At 35.6% G+C, this 26,624-nt stretch overlaps 1 protein-coding gene across 1 annotated transcript in view; it reads left to right on the plus strand.

Annotated features, from left to right (window-relative positions):
* Positions 1-26,624, plus strand: part of EYS (eyes shut homolog) — a 1,023,158-nt gene that overhangs the window by 97,332 nt on the left and 899,202 nt on the right. The window contains 3 exon segments of the mRNA XM_068405393.1: positions 4,637-4,796; positions 20,848-20,952; positions 21,223-21,362. Coding sequence (XP_068261494.1) covers positions 4,637-4,796; positions 20,848-20,952; positions 21,223-21,362 — 405 coding nt within the window.

The raw sequence follows: 26,624 nt of genomic DNA on the forward strand, positions 1-26,624 counted from the left end.
GTACTACCAGAAAGCTGAGCCTCCTTTGTCCCTTAGCAACTCAGATCTGGGACCAAATGAGTAACAGAGATCAGCCACTTCAGCAGCCATCAAGAACCAACAGGGTAATAATAGTTCATATAACATAAGCAGGATGTGGGGAACTGAATACCTCCAATTACATACTTTGCTGACTCCAATATACTCTAACTGAGATAATGTCATTAAAGGAGAAGCCTAATCAGAGCATTTTCACTGAATCCGTGAAGTCTGTGAATTGGGAAAAGAAATCAGGTGTTCCCACACCAGCATCACATAAGAACTATGAAAAAGAAATTTCTGCCCTTGAAGTTTCCGAACTTCTAACAGTGTGGAATTTGTTAGGCGGGATATCCACGTGACAAAGCAATGTACTTCCACTATGATTCAGCTCCAGGAGTTTAAAACATCATGTGTTACCATAGTATTTTATATAAATGTGGAAGCAGACTTAAAAAAGCTTTCAGTAAATAATTCTACCTTTTTTTTTCTTTTCTTTTTTCAGAATAATTTGCAAGACAGTAATGCAATGTTTGAAAAAAATTGTTCACCCTATGCAATGACAGATATAGTAAGTTAGGACCAATTAATTTTCTCTTTTTATGCTGAGAAGTCATTCGTGTGCCCTGGTGTATTGTAGGCTAATGACTCAATGTTTTAAAGGTTTAAGTCCTTAGACATTCCAGGCATGGAAGAATTTATTGACAGCTATAGAATTATACTCATTTAAATTTTTGTACACAGTTTGAAGGAAAAAGATCATAACCTTCTCTTTCATAATATGACATGTATTCCAATTGGAAGCAGGACATGATTAAAAAGATCTCCCTAAATAAGTCCCTCAATCCAGTTCACTAAATAACAACAAATTTGTTATCTACAAATTAAATTTCTTTATGTTCTTTGCAGTTTTTTTCTTCCCAGTTTGAGTGACTTCTACAGCTTCACTTATGCACACATTTTACATAAAAATTTGTAAGATTTTTTTTCCTGGTATTAAGCTAAGGATTTTATTTTATTTATTTTAAAAATTTTCATAAATTCATCAACATAGAAAAATAATAATATTCCTTCTTTTTCATCATTTGGCCAAAGAGTATGTGCTGAGTTCTTTAAACCTTTTGTCATAAACCAGTCACTCAAGTTCCTAATGTTGAGCATACCTGTAGGAAAAATTAGGAAAATAAACAACAGTAAGGATATATACATTTCTCCTATTGTATTTGTGGAATGAATGAGGGAAAAAAAAAATACTGAGTCTGAGGGTAAAGAAAAATAACATAAGAGAATACGTAAGACAAAACAAAAATTAAAAGTGTTCATACCCAGTTTGATCTCTAAATTTTGAGATGAGTTTAGCTGGGGTTTTCTCCATGTATTTTAAAAGTAGCAGAGCACACTATACACATGAACATCTTCATTTTGCACTTCATCTTAACAAGCAATTGAAAACTGAGAAGAAAAAAAAAAAGGTTATTATACCACTTTTCAACAAAACTACCAGTATTATGCTGGAGTGATTTCAATTCAGCTTAAAAATTGGCTTAATGTTGGTGGAAAGTGCTGACTTAAGCATCCCTGAGACTTGTCCTTTAATTATCCTCAAAACAATTCAGGTATAATTTGGAAATAATGATTTAATTCCTGAATGCTGTCTTGCAAGTAATACTTTTCACCTCAGGTGCAGAAAAAAACACTTTGCTATGTGAAAAGTAAATGTAGTTCTCACAACAACTCAGTCTCTGGCATTTTTTCCCTACTCTGCTGAGAACAGAGTTTTAAGTGAATATGTATCCACCAGGAAGAGGGTTAAACTTAAGTGAACTTATTTGAAGAAGCTCTTTCTTGCAGAATGGACTTAATAAGATATTTGAAGAAAGAAAATACTGGTTAAACAGTTTTAATACTATAAATAATAAAGTTTAGTGACTAAGCAGATAAAAGATTTGAATCTAGTTAATGAGAATTTCCAAATAAATACTGCCCTTATGAAAAGCAATCATAAAGGAGAAACTATCCTATAAACTCCGTTTTTATAGGTATAGCAGCAGAAAAAAAGGAGACCAAGGATAATGTAAGCCCACCGTTGAATGAGATGGCTGATATTCAATGTGTTTGCCCTGTTTTTTACTGGCAATATCTGCTTTCAAGTTTCCCAAGTCCCTATTCCAGGTGGTAAAATATGGAGCAAAGAAGTACGATCAGTGATAGAGAGATGCCAAACTAGGAATTACTTAGTCAAAGAGGGTATATATATCTCCAAAGGGCTCAACACAATGCCTCTAAGGCAGATGAGGGAGAGGATCAAAGTAATCAGGAGGTGGTAAAGGCTAGCTTCATCTAATACTGGCTTGCATTAGTAAAAGCGTAGTCAGCAGGTCAAGTGAAGTCATTAGCCGCTTCTGCTCAGCACTTGTGAGGCCACCCCTAGAGTACTTTGTGCAGTTTTGAGCTTCAAGGTACAAAAAAAAGATTCAACAAAATTGGAACAAGTCCAGCAAAGAGCTATCAACATTGTGAAAGGATTGCAACACATGATGTATGAGGAAAGGCTGAAGGATCTGGGTTTGTTTAGCCTTGAAAACAAAAGCTGAATTGAGATATAATTCTTTTCTTCAGCTCCCTATTGGGTGATCCCTAACAAGACGGAGCCAAACTTTTCTCCGAAGTGCACAGCAATCGAGTGAGAGGCAACTGGCACAAGCTGCAACAAGAGAATTGCTGACTAGGTATTAAGTAGAAATTGTTCACAGTGTGGTGTGAGTGTAGTTAAGCACTACAACAGGTTGCCCAGAAAGGCTGTGGAATTGCCATCCTTGGAGATATTCAGACCTCAACTAGACAAGATCCTGAGCAACCAGCTTGGATTTTAAAGTTGTCCTGCTCTGAGCAAAGAGTAGGACTACATGACCTCGAAAGGTCTCTCTCAACCTAAATTATTCTGGGATTCTATGAGTGTAAGATATACTGACATAGAGAATAAACCGTATTTTTATAGTTTTGTTTGGGGAAGCTTTGTATACTGAATGACAGTTTTTGCACACTATTAATCATTCTCTCTACATCTACATACTGTTATTCTGTAACACTTGCATTCTAAATTATCTGTGATTATACAATACTATGGAGCTGTTGCCATCTAGTTAGTCCTGATGGCTATGGTCCTTGATGGCTCCTAGTTCCCAAGCTCAAAGTAATTTGTCTCATGAACTCTTTGATGTCATTACTGAAGTGAGATTGTCTTCCTTTTTCTCCATCCTTCCTCTTCAGACTTGATGTTTTATGCTATTTTACCCTGTCCCCCTCTTAAAAAAGGAAAGTGTCCTCTTATCTTGATATTACTTGCCTTGGAGCTTTTTTGTGTCTTGCCAGTCATTCTTCTTCTGTATTCAGCAATATGTCCTGCCTATTATCCATGCCTTATGCTAATCTTGGCCTTTGGCAACTTTTTGTTACTTGCATGATGTGCAACTACACCTATCTCTGCCCCTTTGGTGGTCACATTGTACACATATTCATGTAAAATGCTTATACATTGTGCCTGGCTACACTCTCACAGTGTTCTAAAATACCTTTATGCTATTGTTGGCTATACTGTTTTATTCACCTTATAATTGGATTCAAAGCAAGCTACTATTAATTATAGCCTGATCAGGGCACTTGCAATTTATAGGTTTCACAGGATTCTTTTCAGAAGTTAATATAAGCTTCTATTCCAATAGAATATCTTCAGTGTAATTTTTTTTGTTTGCTTGTTTTTTTATGGTTATAACCAGTGTCTTCCATTTTTTTTAATGGTGTGTCTTGGTCCTTGAAGGATATTGAAGTAAAAAGACTCTGCCAATGCGTTTCTGTCGTAATAACGCTTAATAATAATTCTGTGATAATAATGGAATAATAATGCTACATGTTTGTTCTTATGTTTTAGTTCCATTTTCTTTTGTAAATGAAACTCTTTGTCCAATGAGTCATAATTGTATTGTCATTGTCCCAAAACAAAAGACATGTAATTTTTGAAGACTACCAAAGATATTTCTAATAATTTATTTTTAATTAAAGGAACAGCTCTAGTCTTGTGCTTAAAAACTTCACTAGACAGCTTCAAATCTTCCCCTTTCCTCTGAAGAAGTTATTTTTATTTATTTTAGTTAACAGATAAGGTCAGAATGTGTAACAGAAGCTCCATATTGTTTTTTCTCATCACTGGTTGGCCACTGTCTATCTTGCAGGCTGTTTTATTTTCACTGCCTGTTTTTTCCCTCACCTCCAGACCTTTTAAACCCTTTTTTCACACTCTGTTCTTCTTCCTCTCAGGCAGCTCCATCCCTCACAGCCAGCAATTAACTTTGCCATTTTCTCCTACTCATGTGTCCTCTTTTCCCACACTTTTTCAACTGACATGGTAGATGAGTTCTGCCTCTCTCAACTTTTTTATCATCTGCAAATACAGGCATGAAGAATAGTCTCAGCCGGATGTAACACTCTGCATTCTACCATAATTTTATTCAGTAGTAAAATACAAGACCCACAGAAATTTCTATAAACTTTCACATTATATTTTCATTTTGTGTTTTCTTTGTTGTTGTTTTTCATTTGTTTGTGTGTTTGTTATATCTAGTGTCTCTGTGCACCTGGATGGACAGGAGAATTTTGCCAATTCGCTGAAAATGCATGTTTGATTTACCCAAATAGTTGTTCTGATGGAGCAACTTGTATCGATATGAGCCAACTGAGAGAGCAACCTTTGTTTCAGTGTTTGTGTCCTCATGATTTCACAGGTAAGGTATGCACAAATAACGTAGAAGTTTGTAGTTTCATTTCCTTTAAATATTCAAGTATAGGAATGCTGAATTTTCAAAAATAAGGAATAGACAAGTGTTTGGAGGAGTAATTACATCTCTTTGCATTTTCTGCCCTCTGCTCTGATGCCTACAAAATCTAAATCAAACTTATAGGTTACTTTTGAAGCTTCCACATGAAGGTTATAGTAAGAATAGACCTAGAGTAGGCATCAGCTTCAGTTTAAGACACTAAGTGTATGTCAACATGTCGAAGTTCATCACGTAAGCTAGATGTCTGCTTCTCATTATAGTTCCTGGAGATCTAATTAGTGAAAGCAATGGAGCCTGGGGAATTTGTTAGTTTTTATCAGCCTGTATTTGTACAGATAACTTTAGTTATTTTTCCAAGAGCTGAATCCCACCTCCTATTTTAATTCCTTGGTGGGCCACTAATGACATGCAACTTATTTTAGGGTGGGGTTAACTGGTTCACTTTACTTGACTTTAGAAGTCTAAAGTAATGTGAGACCTAGTAGACAAGTCTTCAAGGCTCCATGTATGACCAACAAGTAAGCGTTTTCAGAGGGGAATTAAGACCACCTGTGTTAGATATCTGTTAGTGGTTGGAACACTTTCTTCAGGAGTGTTTCTTTTTTATTGTCTACAGAAGAAACTTGAAAAAATAGCTTAGATGATTAACCACATTAGTTTTTAGCTAGTAAGGAAAGCAATTTCTAATTTTTCCTCTAGTCTTACCCTGTAAATAGAAGCTCATTTAAGTTGGACAATCCTTCACTAATCTTTCGTTAGAGAGGGCACTGAAAGGGAAGCCTTGAATGTGATTCACTCGAGTTTTAGGTAACATTAAGTAAACAGATATTAGCCATATGTATATCAATTTAAAGATCAGTGCCAAAAAGATTAACAGAATTTTAAAAATAACCAACTGAAAGATAGAAATTTAATATTTATTACATGAAGATTGGGAATTAAATTAGTCTAAAGAAAAGTTATTAATACACAGAGGAAATTGACTCTAAATCTACTGCTATTGAACAGTAGTAACTATCAACCTCTCTTTTCACTTCCACCTTACCACCTGTATAATTTTCTTTTTTCGATCTGATATTGGATTATTTTTTATTGGTGTGACAATCAAAATTATGGATTTGTTAATAAAAGTAGTGTTTCATTACGATACTTCAAGGCTTTTGAGATAATAGTAACGTCTCTACTGTACAACATAATCATGAAACAGAAGTCTGACAGGCTATAGGAAATGGCAATAAATGCATGCAATTAATACAATTTAACCTTACTAAACACTGAATTATGACTGAGTTCAAGTGGAATTTACTTCAGTGTTCAGGGACATCTTACTATAATGTCAAGATTTCTTTGTGGAATCTCAATGTAAGAGATTATTTATATTGTAATAGATTTATTTATTTTTTAAATTTATTTCTGTTTTTAAATAATAAGTTACTTCTTCACTCTTGTTCCATAGCACACTCTTGTTCCATAGCATTTTTCATTTATACCTGTTTATTTTTTCATTCATGTGTCTGAGAAGGGAGAGAGAGAAGGACAATGCAGTGGCAATTTTGGCATGTTTACTTGAGTCTGAATTAAATATCATCTGCAAACAGAAAGGCTATTGCAGTTTCACATCTAATTGTTCTTAATAGTGTTTATAAATTATAAACACTACAGCTGTAGCCTTTGCATTAACATTTAAATCATATTTGGAGTAGACTTATCTCAGGGAAAAGAAAGTATGACATGTTGTAACATTCTCAGCTGTGAAAAGCAGAACTTTGATTTAAAAAGTAATAAAAACATTTCATTTTGGTTTCATACTCTTTAATGAAACCTTGGAGAAGCTTAGCATATACATACAAACGCAATTTTAAACTGCATTTCTTATTTCTGTTTACATGTAAAACACATTTTGGATAATTGACTCAAAAATATCCATGTGTTTGTCTTAAACTCTCAAAGGAGAGAATAAAAAGGTTATAAAATACAGTTATTTTTGTTGAATAGATGTCATGATTTCTCTGCTTTCAGTTTCCTTCTACAGTTAGTTCCTTATTTTCCTTTTCCTTTTTCTCTTCTCTGAAAGTGGATAAAAACCTTTGTATCTACAACAGTGCATGTAAGTAACCTGGCTTATGACATTGAAATGAAACAATCCATGTCAGCGATTTCTCAGGTTTTGCACAGTAGACCAATTGTCCTTGAAGAAGCTTGCTCTAATTAATTACTATCTTTCCTTGTGCGTAGAGCAATCATATTGGCAGGAATTGATTGGGCATGTTAGGCACTTCATTTAGTTGGTAGAAAAGTCCTTTAATTAAAATAATCTTACTGCTGCTAAAATGAACTGCACCCCAAGCAAACTCACCAACCAGAATTTAAGTACTACTTCAATTACATACTTTCTCCTCATGTTCAAACTTTCCTTTTAGAAGACTCATTAAGATCATTCACAGACTTATCAACAATTTAATTTTTCTCTTTTTCTCTGTTTTATTGAGTTGAGACAGGGCTGCTAATTTCTAATTGGGAAATGAATATAAACAGATTTAGATGAAGCTTCCACTATTTAACTATGTAGGTGGTTTGAAAGAGTCTTCTGTAGAAAGAATCTCTGGTGCTGTAATAACTAATGTCCCAAAGAAGAAGATCTGGGATATAAAAGTTCCTATATCTTTCACTATCTAGTTAAGACAACATTTATAGTAGTGAACAAAAAAATGACATGGCCTAATTTAAACCCTTCTATCTGGTCAAATCCACATTTTAAAATTCTTTTATTCTCCAGAATACAGTGGTGTCATGGCTTAACCCTAGTGGGCAGCTAAGCACCACACAGCTGATCACTCACTCTCCCCCAGATTGGGGAGAGAATTGGAAGGGTAAAATCATAGAATCATAGAATGGTTTGGGTTGGAAAGGACCTTAAAGATCATCTAGTTCCAACACCCCTGCTGTGGGCAGGGACACCTTTCCTCTAGACCAAGTTACTCAAAGCCTTATCCAACCTGGCCTTAAACACAGTCAGGGAGGGGGCATCCACAACTTCTCTGGGCAACCTCTTCCAGTGTCTCACCACCATCACAGTATAGAATTTCTTCTTAAGATCTAATCTAACTCTTTCAGTTTAAACCTGTTCCCCCTTGTCCTATCTCTCCATGCCCTTGTAAAAAGTCCCTCTCCCGCTTTCCTGTAGGCCCCCTTCAGGTACTGGAAGGCTGCTAGAAGGTCACCCCAGAGCCTTCTCTTCTCCAGGCTGAACAAGGCCAACTCTCTCAGCCTGTCTTCATAGGAGAGTTGCTCCAGCCCTCTGATCATCTTCATGGCCCTCCTCTGGACCATCTCCAACAGGTCCGTGTCCTTCTTAAGTTGGGGGCCCCAGAGCTGAACAAGGTATTCTAGGTGGGGTCTCACGAGAGCAGAGTAGAGGGGGAGAATCACCTCCCTTGATCTGCTGGCCATGCTTCTTTTGATGCAGCCCACGATATGGTTGGCCTTCTGGGCTGCAAGTGCACATTGCCGGCTCATGTTGAGCTTCTCATCAACCATCACTCCCAAGTCTTTCTCCTCACGGCTGCTCTCAATCCATTCTCTACCCAGCCTGTATTTGTACTTGGGATTGCCCTGACCCACATGCAGGACCTTGCACTTGGCCTTGTTGAACTTCATGCGGTTCGCACGGGTCCACTTGTCAAGCCTGTCAAGGTCCTTCTGGATGGCATCCCTTCCCTCCAGGGTGTTGACTGCACCACACAGCGAAGTAAGAAAGCTTTTGAAACTTGAGGTAAAAACAGTTTAATAGATAAAGCAAAAGTTGCACACACAAGAAAAGCAGGCAGTTCTTCAACCATCTACAGAATATTCAGGGAAGGTCTTTATTTCGTGTTGAAGTACAGTGGAAGACTTATAAGTCTCAAAACTCAAATAGATAAAAAGAACAATAACATTTATCCCACAGCTCTGTTCCCTGTACTAACAGTAAAGGAATTTTCGTAGCATCATGGGAAGTCCCTATATCACAGGAGTGTCACTGGAATTACACAGCAGTATATGTCTCAGCAACACATGCCATTATTTTAAGCTTTGTTCATTGCACTGTATGTGTTATTACCATTGTCATTTTTGAAAGAGAAATTGTTAGTGCACACAGATTCCAAACATCAATGACCATGGACTGAAATAATGGAATAAAAGAAGTCACTTGTTAAGTATTATTAGAGGAATTCACTCAGAATACTTATCTTCATTAAATGAAGAAAAAAGGAACAGCTCGCTGCTTTGCAGAGGATTCAATTTTCTGTTAAAGAACTTTCAGTGTTAACTGAAAGGAAGCAAAAGCAACAACCAAAGTAATGCAATCTCTAATACCCTTCAGCAGATGTCTAGAAATGTTTCCTGCTATTTAAAATGCCTTTTAGCATAGCACATGGCTGAATAGCATTAGTTAGGGAAAAAGGCAAACACTTTTAACTAGGTGATAGGTCTTTACAAAGATCTCTTACCTAAGAAGATACCAAGCTGAATTACAAGAAAACACAATGGTTCCACTCCATCTGGAGCATTCCACTCTACTAATTGAGATAAAAGGATAGAGAACTATGCAGTCCAAAAAAGAAAAATAACACATTAAACCATGCCAGCATAATATTTGATTTGAAGCAGATAAACTTTAGAACATTAAGCAAGGGCTAATGACTGATGTTGTACCATACTTGTGGGAACTCCAGGCAGGCTGTGACCTACAGCAGTTTAAGTCAGCAATTTTTCGCAGGTCTTGATTTCCACAAGAAATAGCAAGACTACTGAAATTTTTTATACTGGAAATACTTTTTTTTCTTTGGCATGCAGCAATTGCATGAAAAGCCAAAAGACATTGAAAATGTTTGACCTGATATTTCAAAGAGAAATATAATATCAGTATTTAAGTTCTGGCTGCTTTTAAAATGGAAGAGGAATGCTATGCAGAAAGGCTCTTGCTGTACTTATTCTTAGAGAAACCAAGGTCACTGCTAAATTCTTCCCAAGGCATGGCAATATTTATGCATATGTTCATATTTCTTAGTATTTTAGTTTCCAGTTTAAGTCCCTGTGCAGTGAATATATTTGGCCCATATGAATAAGAAAGAATTTTGAAGGGATTCTGGTCCATTGAGAATAACTATATATTACATGATTAACTTAAAGATGCTGTAGTTTGTTAAGAATCACAGAATCACAGAATCACAGAATGTTAGGGATTGGAAGGGACCTCAAAAGATCATCTAGTCCAATCCCCCTGACGGAGCGGGATTGCCTAGACCATATCACACAGGAACGCATCCAGGTGGGTTTTGAATGTCTCCAGAGAAGGAGACTCCACAACCTCTCTGGGCAGCCTGTTCCAGTGTTCGGTCACCCTCACCGTAAAGAAGTTTTTCCTCACATTTATGTGGAACCTCCTGTGTTCCAGCTTGCACCCATTGCCCCTTGTCCTGTCAAGGGATGTCACTGAGAAGAGCCTGGCTCCATCCTCATGAAGAAGCATATATAGTATCAATGCATATATAGTATCAAAGCATATATAGTATCAATGTCTATGTATTTCTAAGTAAATAATTGAGTAAAGTTCTTGACGGAAAAACATGCTTCAAAATGTGCCTTTAAACTTGACGTATAAAATACTCTAGCTGGCTACATCTGCTCATGAACTCCAAAAGTTACTTTCACCCACTTCCGTCAAACTTTTTTTTTTTTAAGCAAAGTATAAAACCTTTGACCTTTTACCTTCTGGGACCATTAGACCAGCACGCAAACCAGAGTGGTGCTCTACACACACTGAATATTTTAAAAATAGCAAAGTTTCAGAGATGTAGTGGGAGTGTTTCCTAATCACAATGTGTTCATGTGAAAGTCTGACCTCAAAGTCAGGTGCATGCAAAACTACTCACTTTACCACTTTCTTCTCCTGCTTTCCAATTCCTACCAGCCTTTCATGGTTTCTTTTATTAAGGCACACAACTACTAAATTTACTCTCAGGGATTTTCCAGAACTCTGCTGATTTCCTTTAGCTTGTCTGTGTCTTCTGGCTTTACCTCTGTCGATGTCTATTCTTTCCTTGTTTACTCATTGTCATGGTTTAAAGCTGGGCTGGCTATTAAACTGATGGCAGATGCTCTCTATTAACTTTTCCTTCCCCCCTGAAGGGGAAGGAAAAGAGAAAAGGGAGAGAGACTTATGGGTTAGAAAGTTAAAATAGTTTTAATAAACTATAACAATGAAAGAGAGTATAACAATAATAATGGAAATAATTAAATATATACAAATATATACAAAACCAAGATTGAGCTCCCCCAATGACCATCACGTCACCACTGGCACTGCAGGGCAGGCTCTGGGATGTCCTGAACTGAACTCAGAGATGGACAGGAACTGGATTCAGGAATGCACGGATTGGGATTGAAGGCAGGAGAAAAACCGACAGAGTCCTCTTCGGATGCCGGCCATAGAAGAAGAAAGCAAGACCCTCGTGATCCCTCAGCTTTATACTGAGAATGACGTGTATGGGATGGAATACCTTGTTGGTCAATTTTGGGTCACCTGTCCTGTCTGCTGCTCCCTGGAGGTGTGACCCTTCTATGGCTATTCACTTGTAATTAGTGAGGAATTTAGTGGTGACCTTTGTTTCTTTAAGAATAAGTACAAGCAAGAGCCTTTCTGCATAACATCCCTACCGTTACCTCAGTAATACTTATAAACTTTGAGTGTTATCAGTCCTAGAAGCAGACACCGTCTGCAAAACAGACAGTTTCAGAAAGTGCAGTTACTTAGAAGAAACTTAGCTGAAAGGAAAATCACTGAAAGGAAAATCAGTTCTGTTTTAGTCCAAACCAGGACACTCATTCAGAGTAAAAGGAATCTAAAATCTTTTCTCCATGGATAGTTTAATAAGTCTCTCATAGAGAACAGTGGTGCATTATTCATTCTCATTACCCAACATACAAATCTGCTCTAAGTGACAAGGGAAACAAGGAATTTGCAACTTTAAGCATCCAGAGAGGCAGCTGGAGACATAGTGTACATTCAAATAGCTGTCTATCACCACAAAAAACAATCAAATCATCAATAAGAAACAGGAGGGAACTATGCCTTTTATGTAAAATCAGTCAAAAAGCCTTCAGAACAAGTAGTTTGAAAAAGCTGATGATCTATAATAGCCACAGAGACATTATTTCTGCTTCTGAGATGAGCCTGTGTTGATTAGCTCAACCAAATACAGCATTTCAGCTCTTACCTAGGTACAAAAATTGTTGACAACACTATAAAATCGCCTATCACACCAATGGGTTTACAACATGATGTGTAGTGTAAATGTAAATATAGTGTGTTTTAAAATAGAAAATGCATTGGGGAGATGAACAACACTATCATGTAGACCTACTGACTGTTTTGCTTACACAACTGATCTTTGTAGCTCTATTTTATTTCTTTAAAAGGTCTTATACTTACACCTTTTAGCTCCTGAAGTCTTTCTGTATAGTGGAAGCATTCAAGTTGAGATTTAGTGTTTCTGAAGAAATTATGAATGAAATTATGTAGAAAACATGATTAAGCAAAAATTACCTGTTTTACCATGTTCAAGTAAACCAATACACCACAGTATTCTTATACCAATGTGAACATCGACTTTCCTCTTTCAAGTATGGATAATCATGCTTAACCACATATTGCTTACTCCTTTTCTCAGACACAATGTACCACATCGTTAGCTGACATAGTCCACTGTATCTCCACTGAAGACAGAATTATGCTGACGTATGAAGGCTTTCGTATGCTATTTCTCAAGCTCTGTGTTCAGTAGTTGTTCCTTCTGAAAAAAAAAAAAAAATCCATTCTTTTGAAATACTATATTCAATACTACAATGTGACAGACAAAGCATAATTTCATCTGTCATTGTTGTCTGTTATTGATATATATTTTTCCTGTGACATAAGCAGTCTTCTTAGGCACTGTAAGACCTATCCACTTTCTTTTTAACCCGTATTACACTGGAAACTTATATTCAGCAACAACTTCTATACTTTGGGCTTCATTCTGGGACTCTCTGTCTCTGAATAGCTCAGGTTTACTTTTTCTTTTTCTGAAATATGCTTGCCTTCATTTCTATTTCCTGAAACTTATCTCACTTTTAAAACACGTTCCTTTAAAATATTTATCCTCTTTAGATCTGTTTGTATTTTACCTTTCTCCTCAGTATTTACCATCAATTTAGTATAAACTCTGTATGTGATTAAAGTTTTGTTTAATCTACTTTCCAAATCATTAATAACAACATTAAATAGCATTAGAACTAACATTAATCTTTGCGGTTCCCCTCAGATTTGGACTGCCATCCCAGTACACTGACATTCATCTTTACTCCAGGTTTATAACCCATCTCATCCTGTTCTCAATCCAGGATTCTTGTATCTAAATAATTAGAACCAATTTGCCAAGGAGTTTTTATAAAACTTAAACCCACCACCTTTCTGGAAGTCCAAGTGTGATATTCATACCTCTTATTGCAAAGTATTCTTCCTCTTGGACAATACAAATCAGGGAATAGAGTGCTTTAGGAGCAGAAAGTTTGTGTGCAACTAAGGTTGGCAGGTTTGATACTTGCAATAGCCTGCTGTTGGCCATATCACGGTTGTACTAAGGACACTGGGCAATATCCTGGTTCTACACATTCTTTAGGCAACTCAAACAGTCTTTCATCAGGAGGTATTCCTTACTAGACTGTATGATCTCTGGCACCTTAAGAACAATCTGTACAATGCTGCATAAGGAAGTGTAACCAAATATTTCAGTATAGCTTCAGTACAGTAAAATACTGTTTCTAAATAAGAGTAAATTTTATTTCACCTGGCTTGGTGAAGAAAGTATAGTGTATAGAGAGAACTGAATACAACACAGATTCTTTTGTATGAGAGAAGAATCTGTGAGGGTGACACTGAGTCCAGAAGCAGACTAGAGCACAGAAGTTAAGGGGAGACTGATGGATAGTATATGGAAGTAAAGAGAAAAGTATAAGAATGTCTGACGTACTGTGAAATTAATAGCAAAATCTGTCACCATCTAGCACAGTTAGTCCGTAATCTTATGACATTCCTCTGAGTAAGGGAGTACTATTATCCTTTTCTCATAGAGGGGACATTGATATGGAGAGAGATTAAAATCCTAATTAGCTTTGCCTAATTTTAGGTGGCCCCAGCTGCAGATTGAAAACGTCTAGCAAAGCCAGGAACTAAACTTACTTGTATGCTAGCATTAAAAAAAAAAATATCTATTCAAAGATCTTTGACAGATAGGCCTGTATTAGATCTGCTTCCATTGCAAGAAAGCTAGATGCAAGTTCCGGTTTGATGGGGTTTTAAATGGAAAGCATATAAGATCTCTCTGGGAACATAGCATGTTTTTATTACATTTTACCCCGACTTTTTATGTCAGGGTGTGGAGTAAGTGCACTGAAATTTGTATATATGAATGTAAATGATATATAAATATATTTATATTAGAAATGAAATAAACAAAACCCCTTCTAACTATTAAAGGTATCAGTCTTTCAGGTTCCCAAATGAGAGGAAAAAATCTTAGGTAAGATGGAAGTTAATCAGTTTATATAATGAACTTATGTGGCATGACTACATATGTGATCGGGGCGGGGGGGATGTATTCAATGAGGCGTATGTAATTTTACTTTTGTTCTAGGAATGAAAGTCTGAATGTTTGGATGTTTGACATTCATCTTGTTAAAAGCTATTTTCCCTTTTAACATTTCACCTGACTAGTGCTGGAACTGACTATTATTCAGTCTCTCAAGCATCCTTGAAGTTATTCAAGGAAATTTTTAAAAAAAGAGTGAGAAAAAAATGCTTGCATTGACACTGCAATCATCTGTGGTTTTAAGGTAAACAAAAATAAGTGTCAAGGTAAATATTTTCTTGATGATCTTAGTTGGATTGTTTCTTTGCTAATGGCTTTCATGTAGAGGCTATCAGCCAGACAACCATATGAGAACTCTATTTTCATTACCATGCTTAGCAAAGTAGCTTCACTCAAATTTGAGAACAGTAATCTCTTATAGCATTTGATCTACTTTTGCAAATGCATAGTTGTTTATGCTTTTTTTTAAAAAAAAAAACACCTTATTTTTTATGACTACCATTGACATGTCCTCATTTCAACAATGTAAAAGTAAATTGGGCAGTGTGCCTTCTTAAGCAGATTTACCCGATAGGTGATTCAGGGTAGCTGAATATGTTCTGCTGAATTTCTTATGAAAACTCAAATGTAAGTGAAAAAATATTCTTTTGAGATTTTTACAGTTAGACAAAAAATTATAAAGCAGAGATAATTTTGGCAAATGGGAAAATGTGAGAAACTGCAAAAATAATTTTTTTTTTACTTGGAAACGTGTATAATTTTCCATCACCTGTGACAGTTTTTATTGGGCTCATATGAGGGCTCATACAAACCACTCATTATTTTAAAAATCTGAAGAATTGATGAAGTATCCTGGTACACTATCTGGGCTCTTAGTAAGGATAGAGGAAGAATGATGACATCCAGGGCAGGTATCTGGCTGAAAGAGAGACCCAGCTAGGAGAGTTACAAGTTTGAGAGAGCTGTTGGTACAGCTGTGAGCACACTGCCTTCCTGTAATACCTAATTCTTTGCTCTTCTTGTCAATGCTGAAATTAATCCAATAAGCATCCATACAGAAATATCAGTGGTCTACTGGTTGCATCCTCGCCATCTGGCTCAGGTAGGTGGAGCATCTTCATGTATATCCCTTGGAGAGTTTCTGTGGGATGGTTCGGGGATCTGTGGGATCCAGAGGGCAGAGAAACCTGATAGGATGGTGATGTTTATCCAGGCTGGGTAGGATGCTCATTCTGGAATGTCCCCTCTCTCTGTGAGTGGCTCTGAGTGGTTGTTCTGGATTTCTTCATATTTCATATACGATGATTGACTGATTCCCTTCAAACAAGGAAGATTTTAAAAGAGAGTGAATGGGGATAAAACTGTAGGAAATTTCTCTATTACAGGTATGGAAAAGTGTTTTGCATATTCTTCCAGTATCCTGGGGGCTTTTTATGAACAAGATTTTTCAGTGAGACATATGAGGAGCACTTTGGCAACAAAACAAACACCTCACAAGAGAATAAGAGACTGGTTGAAAGAGAGGTCTACAAAAGACTTTGCCAAGGGCTGAATCTTTAAGGCCAGATTTCCAGCTAAATCCTGGAAGCAGCTAAAAGGACAGATAATCTAGTAGACGGTCAAAAGTCAAATTATATGTTCCAGAATAATGAGTTCATTTAAGAGCCAAGGTTAATAAAATATATCTCAAAAAAATTAAAAACATTCTGTAAAAAGTATCTCAGCTAAAAGACTCTGTGCTAAAACAACAGTTACAAAGGAATTTTCAGGAAGCACTATTTCTAAGGGTCTTGAATGATTCATTTCATTTTAAACCAGGAGAAGATGAATTTTTAACTGCGTATTTAACATTTGAGAATATGTGTCCATGTCTATAATTCACGCAGCAGTAGACAATGAGGCTAAATTATAAGTTGACTGTGGCCAGTGGAAGTCTTTTTGATATTTCCAAAAAGCTTTAAACCCAGGTCTATGTAAATAAAAAGATGTTAGCTTGTAAAATATGAGAATAAGCATACCAAAGTTTACTTGAATTGGAAAATGTTTGTATTAGAGTTTGGATCCCCTTAGTCTTTGAAGCTGGAACAGTATTTAGTGAACATACGTGTTTCACTTTGGCTGCTCTCACTTTTTGGGACATCTATGCCTCTATGTTAAAAAAGTTATATTGCTTTCATAAGAGGAGAAATAGCTTTCTAGAACACTGCTCCACTGTATGCTGTAAATGTGCCTAATATCTCTCACCTAATCAGATTTAGTAAATGATAAGTTCCAATCTCAGAACTGTTATCTCCAACTCCAGCAAATTCTTGTTTTTCAGGAGCTAATGGAAACTATTCCGTTTAGATTTTAATGAGAAAAACTATGTCGTTAGAAAATTATTAACATCACATTTTTCTTGGGTTTACCATCTATAATCCCTTCCTCTCAGAAGAATAAATCTCTTTCACAGAGACTTGTGAAACAACATCCTAAAATGGAGATACAAGGAATTTTGGAAGTAACTGAGAAATTATCATTAAAAATAATTATATGCAAATTTTGACAAAAATAATATTCGTAGATTTTTTTTTCCAAATACCACTGTAGATAAATATGTACATTCTGAAGCCAACTGCCATTTCAGAAAGCTATATCATTTATTCATTTTTTTAATTAAATATTAGGATAGACTTAGCCAGTCAAGGGAGGTGATTGTCCCACTCTACACTGCACTGGTGTGGCCCCATCTCAAGTGCTGTGTGCAGTTTGGGGCACCTCAATATAAGAAGGACATCAAACTACTAGTGTGTGTCCAGATGAGGGCAACCAAGACGGTGAAAGGTCTCAAGGGCAAGACTTATGATGAGCAGCTGAGGTCACTTGGTTTGTTCAGCTTGGAGGAGAGAAGGCTGAGGGGTGACCTCATTGCAGTCAGCAACTTCCTCAAGGTGGGCAATGGAGGGGGAGGTGCTGACCTCCTCTCTCTGGTGACCAGTGATAAGAGTCACTTATAACGGATAGGAAAAGGTTCTTCCCTGAGAGGGTGGTCAGTCACTGGAACAGGCTCCCCAGGGAAGCGGTCACAGCACCGAGCCTGTCAGAATTCAAAGAGAATCTGGACAATGTACTTAGTCATATGGTTTAGTTTTAGGTAGTCCTGCAAGGAGAAGGTAGCTGTATTTGATGATCCTTACGGGTCCTTTTCAGTTTGAGATATTCTATGATTCTATGAATCATAATAGAACCACAGAATCACAGAACCGTTGAGGTTGGGAAGGAACCTCTGGAGGTCATCTTGTTCAACTTCCTTGCTCAAGCAGGGTTACATAGAGCAGGTTGCCCAGGACCATGTTCAGATGGCTTTTGAATATCTCCAAGGATAGAGACTCCAACACCTCTCCGGGCAACCTGTTCTAGTGCTTAGTCACCCCTGCAGTAAAAAAAAGTTTCCTGATGTTCACGCATAACCTCAGTTTGTGCCTGTTTGTGGTCACACTTTATTTCACTGGTATCTTGGGCATAGAATTTGTAATTAAACAATTTAACTTGTAAGAACGCACACTTGGGTAAAAAATGTGTAAGGTCATTTTTAAAAATAAAGAGTACAACAGTGAAATCTTTAATCAAATTATTTTCCCTCCCTCTTATATTGTATAATTTCTTTATTTTTTCCTTTGTTCCTTGTACCTGCTGAACTTATTCCTGATAGAAGGATAACACATTTAATTGTGCACAAAAATCTTGAGTTCTCTAAGTATTGCATTTCTCATTTATTCAGCCCTCACTCACTATAAAGTGGTAATTAGGTATTAAAAGCTAAGTGGATTACTGTGGAGATCTCTCCTGACATCCGTTTAACACTTAATCAGATCTTAATACTATAAATTATGCATTTCTCAGCAGTATTCATATTCTAATAAATTTTATAACAGTTTTGAGTTACTAGGTTTTCTTGACCTCATTGTGGCAGGGAAAACTTGTAAAGTTCACTTAAAGGATACAGCTGTTGTATGGATTTCTGTTTTATAGCGAAATAGTTCTTTAAGCCAGTTTGATTGTACTAATATTTATTCATAAGGGTTTCTTGGACAAGACAATTCCATCCTCATGAATAAATATGAAAAAAATGGATCCAAAATACATATTGAGTTGAAGTTTATTCCCAGCTTTTTTTTTCCCCGATTTTGCCTTCCAGATCTCATTAAGAAAAAAATGAAAAAAAAAAACATATCTCCTAGGAGGTAGCAACTTCCTCGATACTTTCAGTTGATTTTGCATTTGAGATATCTATTTTTTAGCATGTCTTTTTGCCAACCAATAGTACACAAAATTACATTTTATAACTCTTGTCCTGGCTCATAGCATGGCTTTCTAAAAGTATTAATCACGATGGTATCTCCCCAGAGATACAGATACATATAGTTACCATTAGTGTCAATACAAAGTGAGCAAAGGACAGTCTTGTAAATGTAAGGTTAAGTTGTCCTTAGTTGCCCATGTAATATTACATATTATATTATAATAATAAATAGCAGGAAGTATCTAATTTCCTATATTGTCTATTTTTTAAATTTTACAGTAATAATGTACTTAAAATATTTCTAACTCAGCTTTATAACTTACAGTAAAATATACTCTTGGGTGTTGAAAACTTGATATATGTTAATACTGGGTTATTTTTGGCTGAGTAGCAAAGGGACAAAATAACCATTAAAAGTCCATATATCATGCTGGTCAACCTCTCTGCAAATACATGAGATTGTATATGTGGTTCAGCACTTGTTGACCCAAGACAGAGATTTCTGGCCAACAAATCACATCATTAAGGCCTTAATAAGTATATTCCTTTTTGCATTTATAGAAGTCCATAAAAAGCAATCTTTAGGCCTTAGTTTGACATTCTGTACCAGCATATTAAAAGATACGGTGTACTTTTCTTGAAGCTTAAATATTTTATGGTAGGAATGGATTAAAGTGAATGAAATTGGCAGAAATGTTTTCTGAAACAGAGACATAGTAATTTCCCTACCAAATTTTATACTATTAGTTCATGTTCTCTTGATGTCTTTGGCTTTAGATCAAAAGGACAGTTGATTAAAAATATAAAAACGATTTCATTATTTCAAGTAAAATTATTTCTTTTTTTTTCCCATATGAAGAATTTCAAATAGAATACTAACTTTTGACACTACATTTTACAGAATGTATTGTCTGATTAAAGAAATGATCCCAATTTCTTGTACATCTCTCCCAAATATTTTTCTCCTGCACAGCTCTTCTGTTTTTTCTGCTTAAGCCACAGAGTGAAGTAACACTGTACAAACAAGTTGATGGTAAAAACATCAGTAATATACTCTTATTTTCTTTTCTGAAGTTTTGCTCTTTGAAACTTTTCAAAACTCCTCCACCTTCTTCTAGTTTTCCTAGCAGTAAAGATGATTATTTCACTTTTCATTTCTCTGTTCTTTATCTTTTCTAAAATAAATTAAAAAAAAATACTGAACACCTGCTGTAGAAATAATAAATTAAAAATAAAAAAAATATCTTAAGAAAAGGAACAATAGCACACCAATAACAAGAAAACAATCTCAAGAACCTTTACACAGAATTCATTATCTTGTTTTCAGTACCAAAAAGAATAAGGAGAAAACCTTTATGTGTTTTCTTTTTTGTCAAATCTACAGGTTTTCCAAGACTAATGGTAAAGCCGACGGTCTTCCTTATTGACTCTTATCACATTGTTAGAGATATTTCTTTTTAGTACACTTTTTTAGAACTTTCCAGTTACAAGTTCAGTTATTTCTTCCTGCAGAGCTAAGAAAATTCTTCAGCTAAATAAGCAAGTAATTATTCAATGGAATGACACTAAAGGTTACCTCAGATAAATGTGGACTAGCTTTTTTCCTAGACAAAATGGAGCCCAGAAAAGACATAATGAAATATATGAATAATAGAATCAGAAATCTTGAGTAGAGATCAGGGTTGACTCACGCAGCAGTAAAAATTAAAGAAAATGCAGAGGTATTACCTCCATTTCAGACAATTATTTCCAGTGAAAATCCTCCCTCTTCAGCTCTGTATCCCCATTTGGATTCCATCTAAAATGGATTTTAATGCTGAAAGAATTTGTTTTGACTTTTGTTTTTAAGACCCTGAGATCTTTTTTATATAAATGGAGAGAAAGAAGTCTAAACTTACACAAGGTCTTTAAATTCTAACCAATATTCCAGAAAGATTATTTAAAATAATAGTTATTTTGCCAATATTACTAATATGGTTCATGGGGGTTTTAAGAACATGATATTAATTGTTAACCATTTTAGGATTTTTTTTTCCAACCCCAGGAGAATTCTGCGAGGTGCAAATTGGTAACTGTGGTTCCAGTTCATGTGAAAATGGAGGAACATGTGTTGACTATGAAGATCATTTTAAGTGCACTTGCCCTATAGGTGAGTCATTGGATATTTATTCTATTTTCTAAACAGAATAAAGAAAATGTCATCTAAATATATAAGTTTAAGAAATAGCAACATAAAAATAGCAGTATGTCTCAATGTATGCAATGAGCATTTTTATGAAGAATCCTAATTTTTCACTTTGTTTAGGAAATAAAACTGCCAAATTACTCTAGTAGAGTGGTGTTAACTGTTAACGTCCTGAACAGATATAATGTCAATATTCTGAATGAACTGTAATTAAACATTCTCTTTGTGGTGCAGGTTTTGAAGGTGAAAGATGTGAACTGGATATTGATGCCTGCTTATTCTACAATATAATCTGTGCCCCAGGAGCACTGTGTATGGATAAATCTCATGGATTTAATTACACATGTTTGTCACCATGTATTGGAAACACAGAGGTAGGATAAAGTGATATATTCCCCCCAGTGTTTTTTGGAAATCAAACAACTTATTCTAAGAGCAGTGATCTGACAAAGCCTCATGTGCTATGAGTTTCCTAAACACAATACTCATTCTTGATATATTCTCATGCTAACCTTCCTCTTTTCTGTGTAACACGCATACCCACAAGAGCATGACGTGACTAGTTTGGTCATTGTCTGACAAGCCGTGTAATGTCTGAGCTCTGCGTTTCTTGCTCTTTATAGGTTTACTCACTGATGTCTCCTTTTTTCCCCTACTTGCTGCTGCTATGTTGTGAAATTAAGGCAAAATTCCCTTGAAAAGTTCAGTGTATTTAAAAGTTACTAGAGAGAAGGCTGATGGTACATCAATGAACAGAAAGAATGACAAAAGCTTCGTTTACATTAAAAACAAAAATAAAGACCATAGTCAACCAAACAACAAAAAGCTTAAACAAGACTAACTATGGTACAATGAGAGCTGAAAATTAAGTTAGAAAAAATAAAAATTCTCCTTGCAAGTTACTCTTAAAAGCTCATAGAATAAACAAATTTGACTATTGTACATTCAAAGTATTCTAGAAATCTTTAAGTTAGATATTGATAATACTTAAGGCAAAATAGCATCCATTGTGTACCTAGATGTCTTTAAGAAATGTATTTGCTGTATCCTTCTCACTTCCCTTTAGTGACCTTTTCAATTAAATTACTGGTTTGGGTAGAATTCATTCACATCGGGGTGGACTACAGACCCAGACCCCTGAGTTACTGAGATATCAATATGGGATAAAGCAAAATACTGTTGCACTTTTTTAATACGATAGTTACTTTAAAAGCTATGTACACAATACTATATAGCCCTTTCAAACAGCTGCTCAAACATGATAACCAGTGTTTCAAAGGCTTAATCAATTATTTTATTAAACATATTCACCATAAAAATATGCTATGCAGAGCAGCCAATTGTTTACAAAGAAGCAATCAACATTTATGTCACCTTGAAGTCCATGGGTACACACTCAACAAAGAATATGAAATATAACACTGAAACACTCACTGACTCAAAGGTTTATATTTAAATTGTTCAGCATCTGGTAAATTTTAACATTTTTATGATTTAAACTGTCATACTGAGTGCAGATTTATTGTACGTGGCATAACTCCATAATGATGCAATAATCATTATGAATAGTTAGGATGGGATGTGATGGTGTGCCAAGGATGCTGCTGGGAGCTACTAAAATATTTTACTGTAATATTTGCTTAAAAGCCCTCAGATATATTTAATTTATTCATACAAACATTTCATAGGCCATCATAAATGTCTTGTGGGAAAAAAATTTAATAATATATATATGTATCTATATACACTCACTCTATGAGACACTTAATTTGGGTATAATGTTAATAATTAGTAGATTTTCTAATAGAAAAGGGAACAGAAACTAAAATAAAGGAGTGACATGTTTGGGTTTTGTTTGTTTTCTTAGCCTATATATCATTAAAGTAATATCATTTACTTATTGGAAAAAATAAACAGATTTTAAAATGCCTTCATGAAAATAATTTATATGTGTGTATTCTTGTCAATCTCTTTAATGAATTTATGCATAAAGAGAGGCCTGTGGGCCTTAAATCTTGGTGTTTTCAAGTTATGCCTTCTTGGCTTAACTTAAACTTTTCAACACTCAAACAAGAAAGAAAATACTTAAGATGCTTTACTAGAAGATTGCTCTGGGGAACTTCACAAAAAAAGAACTGGAGGAGGCTGTCTTTGAATCCCTAGGTGTTAATCTTTGAGAACCTGCATAGGACAGTGAAGACAGGAAAAGTAGGAAAAGGCAGAAAAGGCAGGCATTATTTTATATCTTATATCATAGGATCATAGAATCATTTTGGTTGGAACGGACCTTTAAGATCATCAAGTCCAACCGTTAATCTAACGCTGCCAAGGCCACCACTAAACCATGTCCCTAAGCACCACATCTACACGTCTTTTAAAAATCTCCAGGGATGGTGACTCCGCCACTTCCTGTTGAGTCTGTTATCAATACTTGATAACCCTTTCAGTGAAGAAATGTTTCCTGATATCCAATCTAAACCTTCCCAGGCATAACTTGAGGCCTTTTCCTCTTGTCCTATCACTTGTTACTTGTGAGAAGAGACTAACACCTGCCTTGCTATAACCTTTCAGGTAGTTGTACAGAAAAATAAGGTCCCCCCTCAGCCTCCTTTTCTCCAGACTAAACAACCCCTGTTCCCTCAGCTGCTCCTCATAAGACTTGTGCTCTAGACCCTTCACCAGCTTCGTCTCCCTTCTTTGGACTCGCTCCAGCACCTCAATATCTTTCTTGTAGTGGGGGGCCCGAAACTGAACACAGTATTCAAGGTGTGGCCTCACCAGTGCTGAATAGAGCGGGACGATCACTTCCCCTAGTCCTGATGGCCACACTGTTCCTGATGTATGGCCTTCTTGGCCACACAGGCACACTGCTGGCTCATATTCAGCTGGCTATCGATCAACACCCCCAAGTCCTTTTGCACCAGGCAGCTCTTCAGCCACTCTTCACCAAGCCTGTAGTGTTGCATGGCATTGTTGTGACCCAATATATAGTTGTATACATTCATATATTCAGCAATAAAGTCTTTGTATTTATATAAAGGAAAATAATTATAATCAATCCTTTTAAAGTTTCTGGGAAGAGTATTATTTGTAAGAAAGCAAAAAAAAAAGGCAAAGGGAGGGATAGTTAGCCAAAAATTGCCAGAAGTGAATGATTTCAGGCCAATTTATTTTCTTTCTATAAAAAGAATAGAAGTGGGAAAAGTAAAAAGCTTTTACAAAATTGAAATAGATCAGCTTCTCATGTAGTAACCTCATAAGCAAGCTAGTTAAACAATGAACCTGCTCCAACTTGATGTAAAGCAAGTAAGATAATTATATTCAATTATTCTAGTGGTAGTTTCCTGGTCAAACATCCAAGGGAAATAGGAAGTATTATTCTGCAAGGACCTGACTTGCGCCCAGTTCCATTTAGTATTTTCATTCTGAATGGTGGAATAGATTACACATGACAAAACTGAATCTGACACCACCTTAGAGAAATGATCTGGAAAAGTAGGATAGAATTTAGTGTATACATTTGTAAAGGACAAGTGACACCTGTGAGCTTCAGGATAGTTATGTAAAATTAATCTCCAAAATATGAAAATCAATTACCCTTCAATTACTAGTGCTAGCAGGCATTGCAGGCAGGGTTTTAGATGCTGAGCAATATAGCCATCTGTAGAAATATATTTTCTGTATAGTTCTCTACAAAGTTTGTTTCTCAGAAACTGCTTTAACAATACTTACTACACTTATGAAATGGAAAAATAATGCTTAATTGTCAGGATACAGTGTAGCAAAATCGAATAAAAGGAAACATAGTGGAACTGAGTCTACATAAACTAGGAGAACTAACTCATATTCTGGAGACCAAGTAAAGGCATCAGGTTCTGCTTATAGGCAATCTAAGGATTTTAAGCATTTGGTCCACAGGGAATAATTCAATCGCATCCGCAACATAGGTAAAAGTTAAATCTACAAGCACTTAAATTAAGCAGAGTGCTTCTTTCATATTAATAATACTTTGCCATTTTTTTATTTTCATAATTTCTTCTGGACTTTTCAGCAAATATTTCTTGAAATTTCAATATTTTTGTTTTGTGGAGGGATTTTTTGTTTTTTATTTGTTTCAAAAAAAAATATCTACTTGTTTAATGTAGCACTAGTCCAGGAAAGAACATGGGGTAGATTAACTAAAATTACACTTTTGGACAATTTTAAATATCCAAGTACAATTGATTTGGCAGTAATAAGGCCTGAAGACTGTAGTAAAATATACATAGGGAAAAAATACATATGTGTGTGTGCATGTGTGTATATATATGTGTATATATACAAAAAGTACAGTTTCATTCAAACTGCAGAGAATTCCAGGAAAAGTAAGATGACAAAAGTGTTAGGAAATAATGATTGCACCGAATGAGATCCTTCCAGCTCAGTGTCTTATCTCAAGCAATGGACAACAGATGTTATGTAGAGAAGAGACAGCAATATAGTAGGGTTACTTCCCTCAATTACTGCAGAGTGAAGAAAGGAGAAGAATAAAACATAATCATCTGGGAACTAAATATCTTTCCTTGTTGTAATAACATTTCCTAGTCAATATTAGAAGGAAGTGATTCTTATGTTTTTATCCAGATTACACAATAAGGCAGATTTGTTTTAAAGTACTTGCCATAGACAGAAGTGTGATGATCAGACTGACCAGAAGAGTCCTTGTTTATGGTCTGTTAAATCATAAGATTTGTGTTTAATCCTAACTATGAGGAAGATTTACTTTGGGAAGAAGAAAAAGCTGATTGATAGGAGGATGCTGCTCTTTCCAAAAGTGTGTTTGTCTATTTTTTTTCATTTAAAAGGATTTCTTGTATAAAAAGTAACAAAAAACTCTTTATAGTAACTTTAGAAAACCACAATGCAGGTTTGAAGTTTAGAAAACCACAATGTAGAGGTACTTAGCTTTACTTTAGTAATAGATTAATAAATATATTTAGCCTTAATTTCTTGTAAAACCCTTAATCATTCTAACTCAGAGTTTTCAATATTTAAATTGATAGGGAAATAATTTTGCAACAGAGATAAAAATCTGATAGAGAAAACTACTAACTAGATTTGATGCTAAAAATATCTTCCATATCTGTAATTGTAATTTAAAGCTTCTTTGGATTGCACTAACATCTTAAAATGTAACATCTTTCTTCACAGTATAAAGTATCAAAAAAAAAAAAAAGAATACAAAGAATAACGTGTCCAAAGAAGGGCAATGAAACTGGTGAAGGGTCTAGAGCACAAGTCTTACGAGGAGCAGCTGAGGGAACTGAGGTTGTTTAGTCTAGAAAAAAGAAGGCTGAGGGGAGACCTTATCACACTTTACAACTACTTGAAAGGAGATTGTAGCGAAGTAAGTGTTGGTCTCTTCTGTTGGTCTCTTCTTTTGGTCTCTTCTTGCAAGTAACAAGCAAGGAGGACAAAAGGAAATGGCCTCACATTGTGCCTAGGGAGGTTTAAATTGGATATCAGGAAAAATTTCTTCACTGAAAGAGTTGACAAGCAACAGGTTGCCAAGGGAAGTGGTTGAGTCACCATCCCTGGAGGTATTTAAAAAAGGAGTAGATATGGTGCTCAGGGACATGGTTTAGGGTTGGACTTGG

The sequence above is a fragment of the Nyctibius grandis genome, chromosome 1 (assembly GCF_013368605.1).
Source record: "Nyctibius grandis isolate bNycGra1 chromosome 1, bNycGra1.pri, whole genome shotgun sequence".
NCBI lineage: Eukaryota > Metazoa > Chordata > Aves > Nyctibiiformes > Nyctibiidae > Nyctibius > Nyctibius grandis.